At 53.5% G+C, this 14,412-nt stretch overlaps 5 protein-coding genes across 5 annotated transcripts; 2 read left to right on the top strand and 3 right to left on the bottom strand.

The window, feature by feature from the left end:
- Positions 1–97: 97 nt before the first annotated feature.
- On the bottom strand, positions 98–2,207 carry CTAM01_01273 (amidase; the record flags this gene model as incomplete). Its single annotated transcript, XM_060517315.1, has 5 exons — positions 98–1,156; positions 1,234–1,250; positions 1,311–1,827; positions 1,919–2,021; positions 2,077–2,207. 5 exons carry the CDS (start codon positions 2,205–2,207, stop codon positions 98–100), a joined length of 1,827 nt encoding a protein of 608 aa, XP_060387776.1.
- A 669-nt stretch (positions 2,208–2,876) lies between these two features.
- CTAM01_01272 (uncharacterized protein) lies at positions 2,877–3,155 on the bottom strand (the record flags this gene model as incomplete). Its single annotated transcript, XM_060517314.1, has 1 exon — positions 2,877–3,155. The coding sequence occupies one exon, from the start codon at positions 3,153–3,155 to the stop codon at positions 2,877–2,879; it is 279 nt and encodes a 92-aa protein (XP_060387775.1).
- A 2,042-nt stretch (positions 3,156–5,197) lies between these two features.
- Positions 5,198–6,667, bottom strand: CTAM01_01271 (uncharacterized protein; the record flags this gene model as incomplete). Its single annotated transcript, XM_060517313.1, has 1 exon — positions 5,198–6,667. One exon carries the CDS (start codon positions 6,665–6,667, stop codon positions 5,198–5,200), a length of 1,470 nt encoding a protein of 489 aa, XP_060387774.1.
- Positions 6,668–6,947: 280 nt separating this feature from the next.
- On the top strand, positions 6,948–7,172 carry CTAM01_01270 (uncharacterized protein; the record flags this gene model as incomplete). The annotated part of the gene is made up of 1 exon (XM_060517312.1): positions 6,948–7,172. The coding sequence occupies one exon, from the start codon at positions 6,948–6,950 to the stop codon at positions 7,170–7,172; it is 225 nt and encodes a 74-aa protein (XP_060387773.1).
- Positions 7,173–9,654: 2,482 nt separating this feature from the next.
- CTAM01_01269 (uncharacterized protein) lies at positions 9,655–10,044 on the top strand (the record flags this gene model as incomplete). The annotated part of the gene is made up of 1 exon (XM_060517311.1): positions 9,655–10,044. A coding segment is annotated over one exon (390 nt), but the record flags the coding sequence as incomplete, so codon positions are not given.
- Between the last annotated feature and the right edge of the window lie 4,368 nt (positions 10,045–14,412).

Here is a 14,412-nt window from a genome sequence, read left to right as displayed (position 1 = left end):
GGTACTGAGATACGATTACATTGGTTTTCTGATACTCATCAAGCCAACAGACGATCTGCTGCATCCTTTTCTCTCGGATTCGCTTCCTTTGGCCCTCTTAGATGTTCTTCTTCGCCTCGAGGCCGCCATTCTTGGCAACCTCGACAACATCCACCCACCCCTCGGGCCTCTGCCGCCCCTCCGCGATCAAATACGACTCGGCCTCCTTCGCCCAGCCGAGAAGCTGCTCCTCGCAACCCCACTCCGCCATAGCCATGAGCCCAATGGGAACCTTGCCGTCGCCCTGTACGGGATCGACGTAGCCCACAGGCGCCGTGACAGCGGGACACCCGCTCACGTTGGCGACGTAGACGTAGCTCATATTTGCAATGGTGGTGTTGGCATCAGAGACGCCGTACGCGTCGTCGCCGGGCTGGCGGGGCCAGCCGGGCAGAGGGGTGGTTGGCGTGACGATGAGCATGCCCGGGTTCTGCTCGTAGAGCCAGGCGACGTGCTTCATCAGCAGGTCGCGGAGCTGGGCGTACTTCATGTAGTCGCCCGCGGGCGTCTGCGTGCCGACGGACATTGTGATCTTGTTGGCGTGGTTGATTATGGACTGCCACTGTTCCGGGTCCGGGTGGCGGTGGCGGGCGAGGTCCTGCATCTCGGTGACGCAGGTGGCCGAGTGCATGAGCTGGATCTCGCGGAGGTAGGGGATCTTGATGGGAACGACGGTGTATCCCTGTGATTTGAAGTGGTCCACGGCGCGGCGGCAGACTTTGGCGACGGACGGGTCTGCGCGGGACCACCACGCCTCATCGATGCCGATGAGTTTCGGGGAGAAGGGAGAGAGTGCCGGGGAGGGGGTGTAGAGCCCTTGGATGGGGTCGTCTGGGTTGGGGCGGGACATGAGGCGGTAGGTGATTGTGAGGTCGGCGACGGTGGCGGCGAGGGGTCCGACTACGCAGACCGACGAGTTCATTGCCATTGTGCGGTGGTGGGAGGGCTTCAGGCCGTAGACGGAGTTGAAGGAACTCGGGATGCGGATGGAGCCGCCGGCGTCGGTGCCGATTGCGATGGGGACTATGCCGGCGCCGAGGGCGGAGCCGGCTCCGGAGGAGGAACCGCCGGGGTAGTACGATTTGTTGTGCCAGTTTGTGGGGGTTCCCCAACGGGGCTGTTTTCATTAAGTCAGCTGTTGAACCAAGTGTTTACGAAGATTCCGTCTCGTGAAACGCCGTATCTTCTACTCACGTTGCAACCGTTGGTATCTGCAGGGTCTCATGTCAGCTTTGTTCTTGCAAGTTTTGATAGGGAGCGGCAATACGAACCTCCTCCCAGCTCATGCATGGCGTTCTTGCCCAAGACGATGGCGCCAGCGGCCTCAAGCTGCTGTACAGGCCATATCGTCTTGTCGGCGGCCTTGAACCACGGCAGGTCGGGGCGGTATTGCATTCCATTGTGGCTGACGTAGCCCTTGACGTCGCAGTCATCCTTGACACCGATGGGGACGCCGTCGAGGGGTCCCAAGGTTTTGCCTTGCTTCCACCGCTCCGTGGAGGCGCGGGCTGCGTCGATGGCGAGGTCCTCGCGGCCGTGGGACGCCACCCAGGCGTTTGCGTAGGGTCCCGTCTCGGGTGGGGGGTGACCCTCTGCGCGCCGGATCAGGGGCAACAGTGACTGGACCACGTCCAGCGGGGTGACGGCTCCTGAGGCGTAGAGGGCTTGGTAATCTGCGCTGGATAGATAGCGGCCTGGTTGGTCTTGCGGTGCCGGGGTTGTCAGGTCCTTGGTGAGCGCAAGGGGTTCCGGGTGGGATCCTGTCTCGGAGAGGACGAGTACATCGGGCTGGCAATGAGTGTTAGCGGCGTGGAGGTTAGAATGCAGGTGTCGTTTGAAGCTCAGCAGTGAGCAGGAGGTTGGGAAGAACTAGACGGACCTGAAAGCGGTATCTGTAATCGACGAGGCCGGGAAGGTCTCTGATGGAGCCAAACTTGGCGTTGCGCCAGAAGAAGCGCTGGATGACGCCGGAGTTGGCGAGTCTATGTAGAATGGATCAGCTCATGAGCTAGCATGTGAGTGAGGCTCAATACGTACGCTGTTGCACCCGCCACAAGAGGCCAGCCGCGGAGGACGGGGTTCTGATCCTCCTTTTGGGTCTCTGTCTTTACTTGCGTCGGCGCCTCGCGGGCACCGGGGTAATTGGCATATTTGCGGTTCGGAGCCATTGTGTATTTCGTCGGACTGTGAAGTTGCTCCCCGATTTTTGGAGCTGATTTGGTGTCTTGACGTCGTGGACAGCAATTGACACGGACGCCGAGGCAGTTGGTCAAGGATGAGTGTCTTTTGGACCAGCCGACGTGTTATGAAGGAAGAGGAGTTGGAGCTATACGAAAACGTCGAAGCAGAGCTAAAGTAGATGAAAGAAAAGTCTCAAAACCTGGATAGCAGGATCAGAAGCCGTTGGAAAGGGACGTTGAGGGACCCTTTTGGGGGAAGGTCAAGCTCGGCTGAGTGAATTTAGAGTTTCAGGGGGGTTGTTGTTGCGTGAAGAAGCAACAGAGAGGGACCCTACCTAGGCTGGGAGCTTTGGCCTTGGAGACTACGGAGTACGGATAGAGTAAGGTATCTGTAGCTTCTGAGGAGCGGACACTCGGACGATTTTGGAGGTTGAGGGCGAGCAAAAGTTGAAACGAAACGGATAAGCGAAGCGGAGCAAATGGGAAGTACTCTTTGTTCGGACTACTGTCTTTCCTTCCCTTCCATCACTCCGTAATCACGTCGGACTAAGGTAAGGAGGGGAGGTGTGGAGGGCTCCCTTGCGTTAGCTCGTCTTACCTTACCTCAGATGTCTGCGGTGGTGATGCTGCTGCTGAGTACTGAGGGTAGAAACCTGTTCAGCATAGGTATTCCTTAGAGCGAGAAAGCCTTTCAGGTTTCGGGACCCGCGCGGGAGCTCGGATCAGCGCGATGCAGCGCACCCTGCAAGCTCTCTTCTCTACAAAGTAAAGGTGGTTCCCAGCAGCTGAAAGCCCCATTTTCCCAAGAGTTCCTGGGGCTAATAACTTGCCAAGGTATCGCCGGTCGACCGATCTTCCCTGCCCAGTGTTAAGACTTAAGAGCAAGGTACGTTTGACACTCGCAGACGTCACGAGCAGCTTCATATGCCTCGGCATCTCTAGTCGAGTTCTGGTGCCAAAGGTGTGGGGACTGGGGAGAGGAACGGCGGCGCTGCCTATCTCGTGCTTTGATGACATTCCCTTCGAGCGCCCGTGTTGCTATTGGCCGCGCAGTTGATGTGCGGGCAGGTCCCAATTGACTCGTTTTATTCGCTAGACCAGCCAAAGACCCCCGCCAGAATCCGAATGCACATTACGTAAGACGTACTGCGTAAGGTAAGGAAGGCTTGTGCCCATCCAGCTGGATTCTCTGCGAATAGACATCGAATAGATATCGAAAGTCAGACAAGTTTCCTCGACTCGCAAGGGTCTGGAAGAAGCAAAGCGAGCACTAGAAAGGGTCCGAATTTTGGGGGTTACTTCTCTGTCAAAGTTGTTGTTTCTGCCAGTGTGAGATGCGCAAAGGAGCGGTCTGGGGGCCCGCGTACGGGGTTCCTCGCCTTATCGCTATGGAAGGGGATCAACATCCCATCCCGGATCGCCTTATCTTATCGATATGACAGAGAGATAAGGAACCTCGGTGCGTGCAGCGTTGCAGTCGCGTTGGGGCCACCTTCCCAACCCCACACACAAGCCGATCTCCCGTCGGTCAAGACACCTCGAGGCGCACGCGACCTGAAGAAGGCGCAAAAAAAAAGGTCTTTGGCGCCTTCCGAGTCCCGACTACGGATACATCCGCGGAGTATTTTTTTTTTCTTGTTTTTCTCTTCTCACTTACGAAAAAAAAGAAAAGCCAGTTGGGTAAGGTACCCTACCTTACTTTTTTTCAGTCTGCATGTAGGGTCCTGTTCAAGATATATTTGCACATCATATAGACTGTCTAGGAAACGCCTCAAACTAAAGATACGACGTGATCGAAACCGCGCCATCGCAATTCTGTCCTGACTCCCGCGAAACTTTACCCCGGGATCCCATGATTTGCACATTCCCACGATGGCACGATCGCCACTGCCTCGGGAGGGCGCTAGAGGGAAGGGAGCAGCAAGCCATCTTGTTTTGGCACTCTTTTTTTTTCTTCTTCCTTACCCCGCCATCCCGCTATGAGCTAGTTTCCGTAGACTGCCGTCGAGGAATTGTTTCCAGAAAAGTGAACTTCACATGCATTTCCGAATTGGCGAGGCATAGACTAGGCTCTCATGCAGGTGCATGCGTCTTTCTCCACATCCCAATTCGAGTTCGTTCGGATTCCACTAAGCTTTGGTCACGATATTGCAGATTTTTGAGAGCATTTGTCACATAATTTCACACTTCATGGAGCACTCAGTGACGAGGAAAGGAGCCATTCCCATTTTTGACTCTGTACTTCTACATACGGCCGCGCTGTTCCCGTAGGAATAAGCTGTTTTCTGGCCAGATGCCCATTTCGCTCGCTCGCTCGCTCGGAACCAAGACGCCGTTCCCCTGATTGGAAGTTTCCTCCAAGAAGCCCACGAGGGCCCAAGGTTTCTTCCCAATCCCTATGTCCATGCCGTTTCCCACGGCAGCCAAACGAGTGATTCTCCCATGTTTCCTGAGGGGTGTCATACCAGAGAGAGAAAAAGAGAGGGGGAAAATGATGAGATACAAAGAACTGAAAAATCCCAAACGCCATGCCAATCCGAGTTCCGTAAAAAACGAAGGAAGTGAAAATCCTTTTTTCTTTTCCTTCTTGCTCATCAGCCCATGTCCGGAAATTCGTCTGAATGCTGGTCATAATCGTGGGTGTTGTTGAGAGCGTAAAAATGTTCAAAGAAGCCCTGGCCTCTGCAAGGGCATCTGGTGGTGTCGTGAAAAGAGGTAGGGTGGTTTTGTTGATGGGTTGTCTTGGGGCTTAGGGTATATGATGAAAGGTAAAATGCAGTGGGACAAGGGCTGCCTTGCCCGCCCGTTGTCATGATGAAAGGATCTGTCTCATTCATGCTCGGAGTTGTTGTGTACCATGTTGTGCGATGTGACGGGAGAATGCGGACTGGGCGGTGAGCCCCAAGATGACGCTGAGGTGAACAAGGGGCGAAGATGGCAGGCGTTGGCCGAGAGAGTGCTTTCTTCTGAACAGCTCTTTATTTCTTGGCCATGTTGGTCTGGAGGCGCAGAATTCTAGTCCGGAACCAAAGAACGAAGCTCGTCCAGGCACCCTGCGTCTTGCGCTTGGCAGTCTGGGAGCGACGGGGACCTTCGAACATGAGCTCATCAGCAACAGGCTCTTGACCCTGGTTGGTGCTGGCGTAGTTGCGGCTGGCAAATCCAACGTCGCCCTGGGCACCCATGGCCAGCTTCTCAGCATCGGTAGTGGCCTTCTTGGCATCCGAGGGAGTCTTCTTGCGACTGATGGAAGGGCGGATAATGTCGCTGGAGCTGTTGCGGGTGCTGTGGGAGAAGCTCTGCTTTCGGGCAGCCTCCTTTGCCTCTCTCTTCATCATCTGGTGCTGCTCACGCTCGTAGCGCTGTGCCTCTTTGAAATCGGCACGCTCTCGGTCGCGCATGTCCTTCTTATCTTTCTTCTCACTCTTCTGACGCTCCTTCTCCTCCCAGCGCCGGCGCTCCTGGCGGATACGCTCCTGGTGGTAATTGGAGTCAAGCTCAGAACGAGAGCGAAGACGGAAGCCGTCGATAGAGGTGCGAAGAGGCGACATGGCAGTGACGGAGGTTGAGGGTGAAGCTGAGGATAAAGGTGAAAGTACAGGTGCTGTACTACTGGGGGCGGCTGACTCTGAAAGCCTGCCTGCTGAGATGTTGATATCCGAGTGACTAGATACGTGGACTAGTCGTGATGAGGTAGTGTTTGAATTTGTACGACTGGTGTTGATGCGCAACGACGGAGGACCAGTATGGTTGTTGATATCAGATAGAGAGGAAGTGCGGCTTGCCAGTGAGGGTCGCCTGGGGTAAGAAGAGGAGGAAGGATTGCTGGTGATGGGGATTGCAGAAGATGAGGGTAATGGCGGGTGATAATTGCTGCGATGATGTAAATAATGTTGATCGAGCAGATCGTCGTCGTCTTCTGTTATTGTCGGGGAGTAGTCGCGGGGAGCAGGAATGCCGGCAGAAATATTGGTGTTGCTATTGCTATTGGCGTGTTCGATGCTGGCGAGAGAATTGGCGTACGAGAGAGGTGGTGTTGAGGTACGCGGTGTTTGTTGGAAAGGATGGACGAAGCTGCCGTTTCGCTGGCCACTGCCACTTGTAGCAACACTGACGTGGGAGGTGCCGCTGGTCGAACGGGCGTGGGAGAATTTGCTCCTTCCGTTGTTGATGCTGCCGCTATGGTGAAGTTCGGTGGCCGAGATGCTGAAGCTGACGTCCCTTCCCCCAAAAGATCCTTCCCTCTCTCGTCCCAGGCTGCCACCACCCAAACTGCTCCCATAGTTTCCAAACATCGTCTGCTGCTCATCCCAACCACGGTCCAAATCCAACGAGTTCTTTTCCGAGTGCGACAGCTTCTTCAGTATCGGCTTCACCACTGGTTTGCTTCGCGACTTGGACAATTTGCCCGGCACCGCAGCGCCCGTTACATCCGTGTACGAAGTCATCGTTGCTGACCTTGTTGTTTACAGGCAGATTGCACCTCTTGCAACCGTTTCCAGCTTCGGTCCCAGTGCTTTCCTACGCTCTACTGGTGACAGCGTCGCGTGCTGGTGCCGCCGACGTCGATCGCGGTGGCGGCAGCTTGCTTGACGGATCAAGCTTTTCTCTCGACCAGTTGGTGATGGCGATGGCCAGACTGCCAGACCGGGACGAGTCCTACACCATGCAGACCGGGGCCGCAGACCGCACCCCAGTCTCTCAGAGACGACTCTCTTTAAAGCGACTATGATCACCGGACGCGATGCATGGATCGGGCAATGGGAGACACGCAATGGTGACGAAAGGCGACGGCAGCGGCGACAACGGCTGCTATGGTTCGATGCCAAAGACGACGCGATGTGTCTGGTAGTGACTGTGAGCAAATTTAAATCCACCGAGACGAAGAAGCGGCGGTCATGTCATCCAACATACGGTGAGACTTGGACCCAGATGGGAGGGGGAGCGAGATGAGCGGCGCCGGGGGGGTTATCTAATGGGCGAGATGAAAGGTGGGAGCGACAGGCTGACGCAGCGGAATGGGCGGAGTCCCCAGGCGGATGGGATGGGATGGGACGGGATAGGATGAGCGATGGAGAAGAGTGTGTGGCGGTCGTCTCGGCCTGCCTCACCTTGTCGTTTTCAGCAGACACTGCCCACGCAGAACTGATTCAGCGACTGCAAGGCCAAGAGCTCGTCGGCTCAACCCGAGTGCGAGTAGGCCAAGAACGACTGTCGTTGCCGTTGCCGTCGACCTAGCCGTTGTCGTCCTCGTTATCGTTGCTCCTCTTCACCTGCTGTTGCTGCTGCTACGTCGTCGTCGCCGTAGTGCTTGCTGCAAATAGCAGTGGACGACAGCTACACGGTCTACCTACTCCAGCGGAGAAACAAGATGAGGGGAGGGAAAACGAGAATGGGGAAACGAGACACAAGAGTGACAAGACACCCCAAGCAAGTTCAAGTTGCACAAGGGCCAACACCGACCGTCCGCATCGGCACCAGGAAACAGCGAGCCCAGGCCACCGCCAAAAAGTGCGCCGAGCATCCGCAACCCGCTTGGCTACGCCTGAATCAGCCTCATTCCTTTCCCAACTGGCATGGAGCACGTGGGGGAGACCAAGAAATGCGCCCGGAGAAGGATCGAGTGCACCGAGCTGGAGCGCGAGACTTTGACATGGAAGAAGGAGGGGTTACCTTTCTAAAGCGGAAGCAGTGGTGTGGCGTCGTTTGGAACCTTTAGCACGCCGGGTTTTTAAGGTTACGGGCTCTCAGGACAGGCCCAGACGGCTCAGCGTTCCAGAGGTTGCTTCCGGAGTGTCTTGCCCCAGGGAGCGCGGTCGACTTGCGTTTCTTTTCGCTATATCTCTGGCTGACTGACTGGGTTGGGTTTGTTTACAAGGAAGCGGATATGTTTTGTTGATGTTGCGGCTTTTTCCCAGGGTCTGTCCCCGAACAAGGCGTTACCGGTGAGGTGAGAGAAAAGGCGGGCTCGTGGGCCTCAGGTGATCGAATGAGAGGGCCTGGAGAAGTGAGAATGGAGACTGGAGAATCAGAACTAATGAATATTATCTGGGTCTGGTCCCGGGGTCGACCGGGTGGGAACAGACGGGGATTTGACGTCGGCGATGGCAAAGAAGCAGGGCAAAGCGAAGCCGTGCAAGCGATGGTGTGGAGGGGGCCTGCGAATCTACGGCCACTGCGCCGAGGACTATTGTGGAGAGGACGGCATTGGCGCTGGTGGTGTTTCTCTCCCGCGTTGGCAGAGAGGCAGTGGCAGTAGTCATGGTAGTGACATTGGCTGCCTCTGCTGAGCTTCTTTCTGCTCACCTCAACGCCGAGCGCAGTGCAAAGAGAACGTGACCTACATACACGAACAGGACTATCCCCACGGTTTCCGGGCGCACCGCCGCACACAAGCACGCGCGCAAACGCAAGTACTGCGTCTAGCGATCCCACGTTACCTTACGCCCAGCCAAGGCCGAAGCAGGAATGGAACAGTGGACCAAATAACGGTCAGAGATTGATGGGATGAGATGGGATGGACGACGTGGGCGAAAGATGAGAGAAAGTCCCAGGTGCCAGTCTCCCCGTCGACGGCCTTGCTCTGTAGTAACGGTACCAACAAACGGCTTCTCGCACACAGGACACACTGACTGGCACAACCTTACACCAGCAACCCCCAAGCAAAGTGTGTGTGAGAGACACACGGCGGTTGGCAGGTCACCCTCACCTTGTCGTGCGTCGGATCAGTCTCATCTAAACACACAATTCGCCGACTGCAATTTCCAAATAAAAAATCTTTCGCGCGTGGCGAAACCAGAACAACAAGAAAGCTTCCAGGAACATCTGTTTGCGGATGGTGCAAGTCACAGCAGCGGCCAGCCCCAGCCGCAGAGAGAACAAGACGAACAGAAAACAAGATCCTTTCAAAGAGAGATGCCGCGAGACACAGGCCGTCTGGGACACAAAGTCGACCCCATCGTTCTCGAATTGAAACAGAGCTGCATCAAGCTAAAAGGCTACACTCTGCGAATGAAAACGCTCCAAATCCCACGTCCCGGCACCCATCCCCAGCCCCCCTTCCGGGCCCTCCCTCAATAATCCTCATGCGCTTGTCCACTCACCGTCTGCAGCCCATTCCTAGCCAGGTTCGCGCTTCACGGGATGTCCTCCACATGCGAACATGGGTGACGAGAAGGAACGGGGCAAAGTGCTCTCTCCGGCAAATCATCTTGACCGTCACTTTCCATCACCCACCAGTGGCCAGTTGCAAACGCCAGACTCTCATGAATCAACATGAATCTCCGGCCCGAATGCTAGGCTCACCTAACCACCCCCACAATCCTGCATCCTTTAGAGATGACGCTTGCTTTCCCCCAATCACCATCGCCAAGTGCCTCACCACAGGTCTGGAGCATTGTGCTCAGTGTGTTGCAGGACAAAGCATGCCTCTCGTGTGCTTATTATATCTGCTGTCAACGTCAAAGGTCGCCCAGGCCAAAGTCAAAAGTTCAGAAGTATTTCCCTTCTCGAGTTTGGATTTAATCTAGCACGCCATGCCTTGTTCATTGTCAAAGGCACTTCCTCGACATGGCAAAACTTCAAGAGACATCCGATGACGATGACGAGCCTCGGGCCGCTTCGTGGCAGCAGCATCGCCAGCAGCATACGATTTCGCCCAGGACTAGGGTTCGGACATGATACACCCAGAGAGAAAGCCGACTCGGTTAACAACATCGACGATGCGGCAGCCTTCGTACGTAGTGTTTTCCTCGATATGTGGGCTGGGCCATTGGTGCTGCCACTACGGTACCGCCGCAACCACCACTACCACCACTACTTCTAGCAACACCAACGCCAGCGTCAACGAAATTCCTGCTTTGCTGGCTTCCAGCTCTGTTCTCTGACAGGCTGCTCCCCGCACAATGCCAACCTGTAGTTGCACGAATCAAGTTGCTCGGCCAGCTCAGCAAGGTGAAGCGACTGCAGGACCACTACCAACCACAACCCTTCTTGCTCGGACTCTGTGGCATGTTTACCCCGCCACCAAGAAGTCTTGCAGATAAATGTCGAATCCTCCTGGAATTCCAAAAACAGACCCGCCCCGTCTTTGTGCATAGTCGCTTGACCATTGCCAGAATGACTTTGGAAACTGGAATTCTTCTGGGACTCTCATCCAACGTCGTCACCGATATTGGCGTGGCTCTTTCGGGCTGGCATAGGTAGCCACAGATGCGCCCGTGGGCGCAAACATGAAGCCCCGGGGTGTCTAACAGCATCAATTAAGTGATGAAAATAAAGCCCAATCGAATAGCGAGGCGGGCGATACCCGCGGGCCAAATCCGCAAAACTCTCACGATTTTGATGGCTATACGGCGCTGGGCTTGCCCCACTCTCCTCCGACCCGGCCCCTCTCCCCGACAATGCCCATCTGAACTCAATCTTGAGTTGCATCTCCAACCATGTTTCGACCACTGCACAGATTGTTGCGACCAACCTCGCTCGGACTCGAAAGTAAACCCCGGATCCTGAGTGGTCAAAGACTCTGACCGTGACACCTGGCCTCGACCAGCCTCTTTTTTTCATCGGAATTCTACGTTTCTGGCACCTAGTGTGAATATGATACTGCAGGGGGACAGACGAGTATGTTGGAGTGAGTGTGAAGAAACAAACGACCCGCAAGGCTTCCTCAGCCAATAATTGTAAGCTGCAAGCAAACCGACAAGGCAGGACATAACAGTAAAGACTTTGGTTTCTGCGCGACCTCTTTGTCTATTGAAGCCTCTTGGCTTGCTTACAGACTCCCCGATACTCTCCCCCTCTTCTTGATGAACAATATGTGGCTGATATCGACGCATGTCGGGCGTATGTACGTACGGGGACTATTTGCAAGCCCGCAGCACGTCAGCATGAGCGTATACCTCAAAATAGCCCCAACTGCTCACCCGCTCTCAAAGTCTCCTGTTCCGACGGAGTCTCAACGTCCGGCGGCGTTGTTGGTTCCCAGCTTCTCGCAACGTTGTTGGCCCTTCTTTTTCCTTTTTTTCTTTTTAGATGTGTGTATCTATAGCAAGAATTCAGTCTAAAATATGTTTGTTTCGGCTTTATTCTCCCAATGCCTCGAGGTCCGTAAAGCGGTTCATCGGAATGGTCTATCCAAGGGAGGCATGAAGAAGTCGGCACTTGGACCAATGGAGCAGCCGTGTGTCTATTTCCAGCTGACCCCGCGAGCACCTACCCGGATGGTAGATTGAACTTACAAGTCAGAGATTGAAGATACTTTTCTCTTTAATTTGGTTATGCTGCTATTCTTGAGACCAAGAAAGACGTCGGTCTCGGCTAGATCGGTCCTTTCGGCCCAACGGGATGTTCCTCGCTCTTCTGTTTTGGTGTTACGATCGACATCGCTTCCTAGTGCTGCTGCCGCCGCCGCTAGGCTTGTGGTCCCTGGTGATCAGTTTCCCCGGGGCCGGAACGAGACAAGACTATACGTCTCAAGCCGCCTTGGCAATAAGATCGTCCTAAGAAAAGCTCATGTTTGCCTCGCATAAGTTGCCGTCTTTTCTTAAGTTTTTCGCCAGTCAGTGAGTGATAGGCATCATCTTCTGTCTGTCAAAATTGCCGTAGGGTTTTATGGCGACGGACGGGCTCAGCTGGTGATCTGATGATGGAGGGAAAGTTTACAAATCCCTATTATGCGTAAAAGACTTTGGCTAGACGAGAGATCATTTGCGGGGGAACAGGATTTGTGCCATGCGCTGTTAGCCTCGTGTCAACCTTACACAGTCCTCTTAGAGATCACTCATGGCTCTCTGACCGTTTTTTTTGCGTTGAAACACGTTGGCATTTCCGTTTTATTCATATGCCTTTATTAACTTACATGTCAGGAGAAACTCTTATGCTTTGAAGAATTTAGGGCGAACCAAAAGACAGTATAGTAATGGGTTTTTGGTACCTTATGCAAAGCTTTTGATACTTACTGTTAGACGACATTTTTAAAACGTTGAATGAGCTGCAACGCATAGGCCATGATGAACTCGCGCGAGCTCAGTGACCCTGGTGTGCGGTGGCTTCATCCGAATGTGTCTGGTTCCTTTGATGGCATGGCACGGCATTCTTATGCAATGGTTGTCATGCTTGAAGTATCGTGTTTGGTGGTTCGTTGGTAACAAGTCGGCATTTGTTTTCCACGACGACTTGATGGTCTGGAGTTTTCTTGTGACGAATTGGGCCTGTGTCATTTGAGTCTACTTTCAATTATTCTGCGAGGACTCTTGTCCAGTTCTAGAGTAACAGTAGCTTCATGCAGAAGATGGCTTGCGAGACCAAATGCCCAGAGCTCTCTCTCTCTCTCTTCGTGATCGAAGATCTTGAGATCGTCTCTGAGTCAAAATCGATGAGTATCCGTCGGTGCTTTTAGCGTTCCTACAGATGCGATTGAGATTGAGTCTTGCCATGATGTATAGCATGAAAGTATCTGTGACCATAGGTATCACAAACCTAGTTTCAAAGAAGCTGGCTAGGGAAGACAGCATCTTGTGATATCTCATGTGTTTCTCCAGCGACGGGCACTGGTGACATTCACGGACTGGTCCAGCGAGACAGAAGATGCTGCGCGAACCCGAACAGAGATTGCCACTTTCCTTTCACAATATCAAAATCCCGACAAAAAAGTCAATAATAATAATAATAATAATTATAATAATAAAAACAAAAAAGAGTTCGCCACCGGTGTGGCTACATCTCTTGGTGCTCATACTGGAATTCGAACTCGGAAACTCGGTAAGCCTGTCGTCGAGTAGGCATAGGGGCGGGCGTGTTGATTGTTGACCATGAACCACTCCCCCACCCAGCCAGTTTGACCTGACCCCCCGACCTAGAGGGGCGCCTGCTGGCTGGTGACGGGAATGGACTTGAGGGGGTATACATGGGCTTGTTGGTTGCGGTTGTGGTGTATTGTAGTGAGGGCTGGGGGAATACACGATGACGCGGGATGATGATTCACTGAGTAGGGGAGATAGTTCGCTTCGGTTTTCGTGCCTCGCTCCTTCTACTGCAGCTGGATGTGCTCCTTTCTTAAGTAGGCCGTGACAGATGAGATGAGATGAGATGATTCACCAGCCCAGTCTGAACCTTCGAGAGTAATAACCCGAGCACGTATGTAGGTCCACGAGGTTTCTTCCAATGAATGTCGCCTGACTTTCCCGTCCAGACGAAAACACTGCTTGCGTACTACACGTGACGAGGGACTATGAATGTACGTTCCTAAACTCAATCAGCATCTCATCTAGTTTGCGTTGCTCTCGGATGAAGCCGTACTAGAGACCGTCACTCTGGGCCTCCATTCATCTTTGGGCAATTCATCTCCCGAGTCTCTGTTTCTGCATGTGAGTTGTCTTCCTCAAATTCATGAGAAACATACAGTCCGGCGATTCACGAAGTTTCGTTCCGTTCTTCTACTTCTTTCATAAAAGCCACATTGCTGAACGAAGCTTTACACTGCAGACTTATCAAAGTTGACCATGGGCATCCAATCGCCTCACGTTGACTAGCTGTGGACGCATGAGCTTAGATATTACACCCCCAGGATCATGTAGAATGTCGTGAGGTACCAGCTTTACTTGTCTATCATATGAAGTGAGAAGATGAACTTCATAGGTTTGTACAAATGGTCCACATTGATCTGCTCTCTTTACCACCTCCTATTCTTGAGCCGTTGCAAGTCAGAGAGACAGGCTGTTTTTGTACTCCTCGCACTTGATCTAGAAGACGGGGAGAGGCCACAAAACTCGGAGGTGTAGTTCATGTATTTTGGGAGACTTGTGGATGTAGCATTCGGCAAATTTCATTCAGAACGAGTGTATCGTAAACTCAAAGATGCTGCCTTTGTTTGCATATCAACAGGCGAGATGGAGTATCCAGTCCTCAAGAGGCACAACCGCAGGCGCAGAGACATACCTCTTAGATATAACTTTCCCTTCTCACAAACCACCCAAACAAGCCTTCCACTGCGTTCAAATTGGTAATAACCACATCAACTCCCAGCCCGTCAAATGACATATCTCATCCTCCACAACGTCCTCCTCCATCTCCATCCCCCCTCAACGCAAGCGATATCCACACCGGTGAGAGCCCATCGCTGATGGAATGACGACCACAAAAACCGTCATGTGTTTTTTTCCTCACCATAACCGATGGAGGGGGGGAGATGCTC

Source organism: Colletotrichum tamarilloi, assembly GCF_030869305.1.
Source record: "Colletotrichum tamarilloi strain Tom-12 chromosome Unknown Scaffold_3.1, whole genome shotgun sequence".
In the NCBI taxonomy this organism is placed as follows: domain Eukaryota; kingdom Fungi; phylum Ascomycota; class Sordariomycetes; order Glomerellales; family Glomerellaceae; genus Colletotrichum; species Colletotrichum tamarilloi.
Note: the sequence above shows the minus strand (reverse complement) of the source record. Positions and strands in the feature narration are given on the sequence as shown.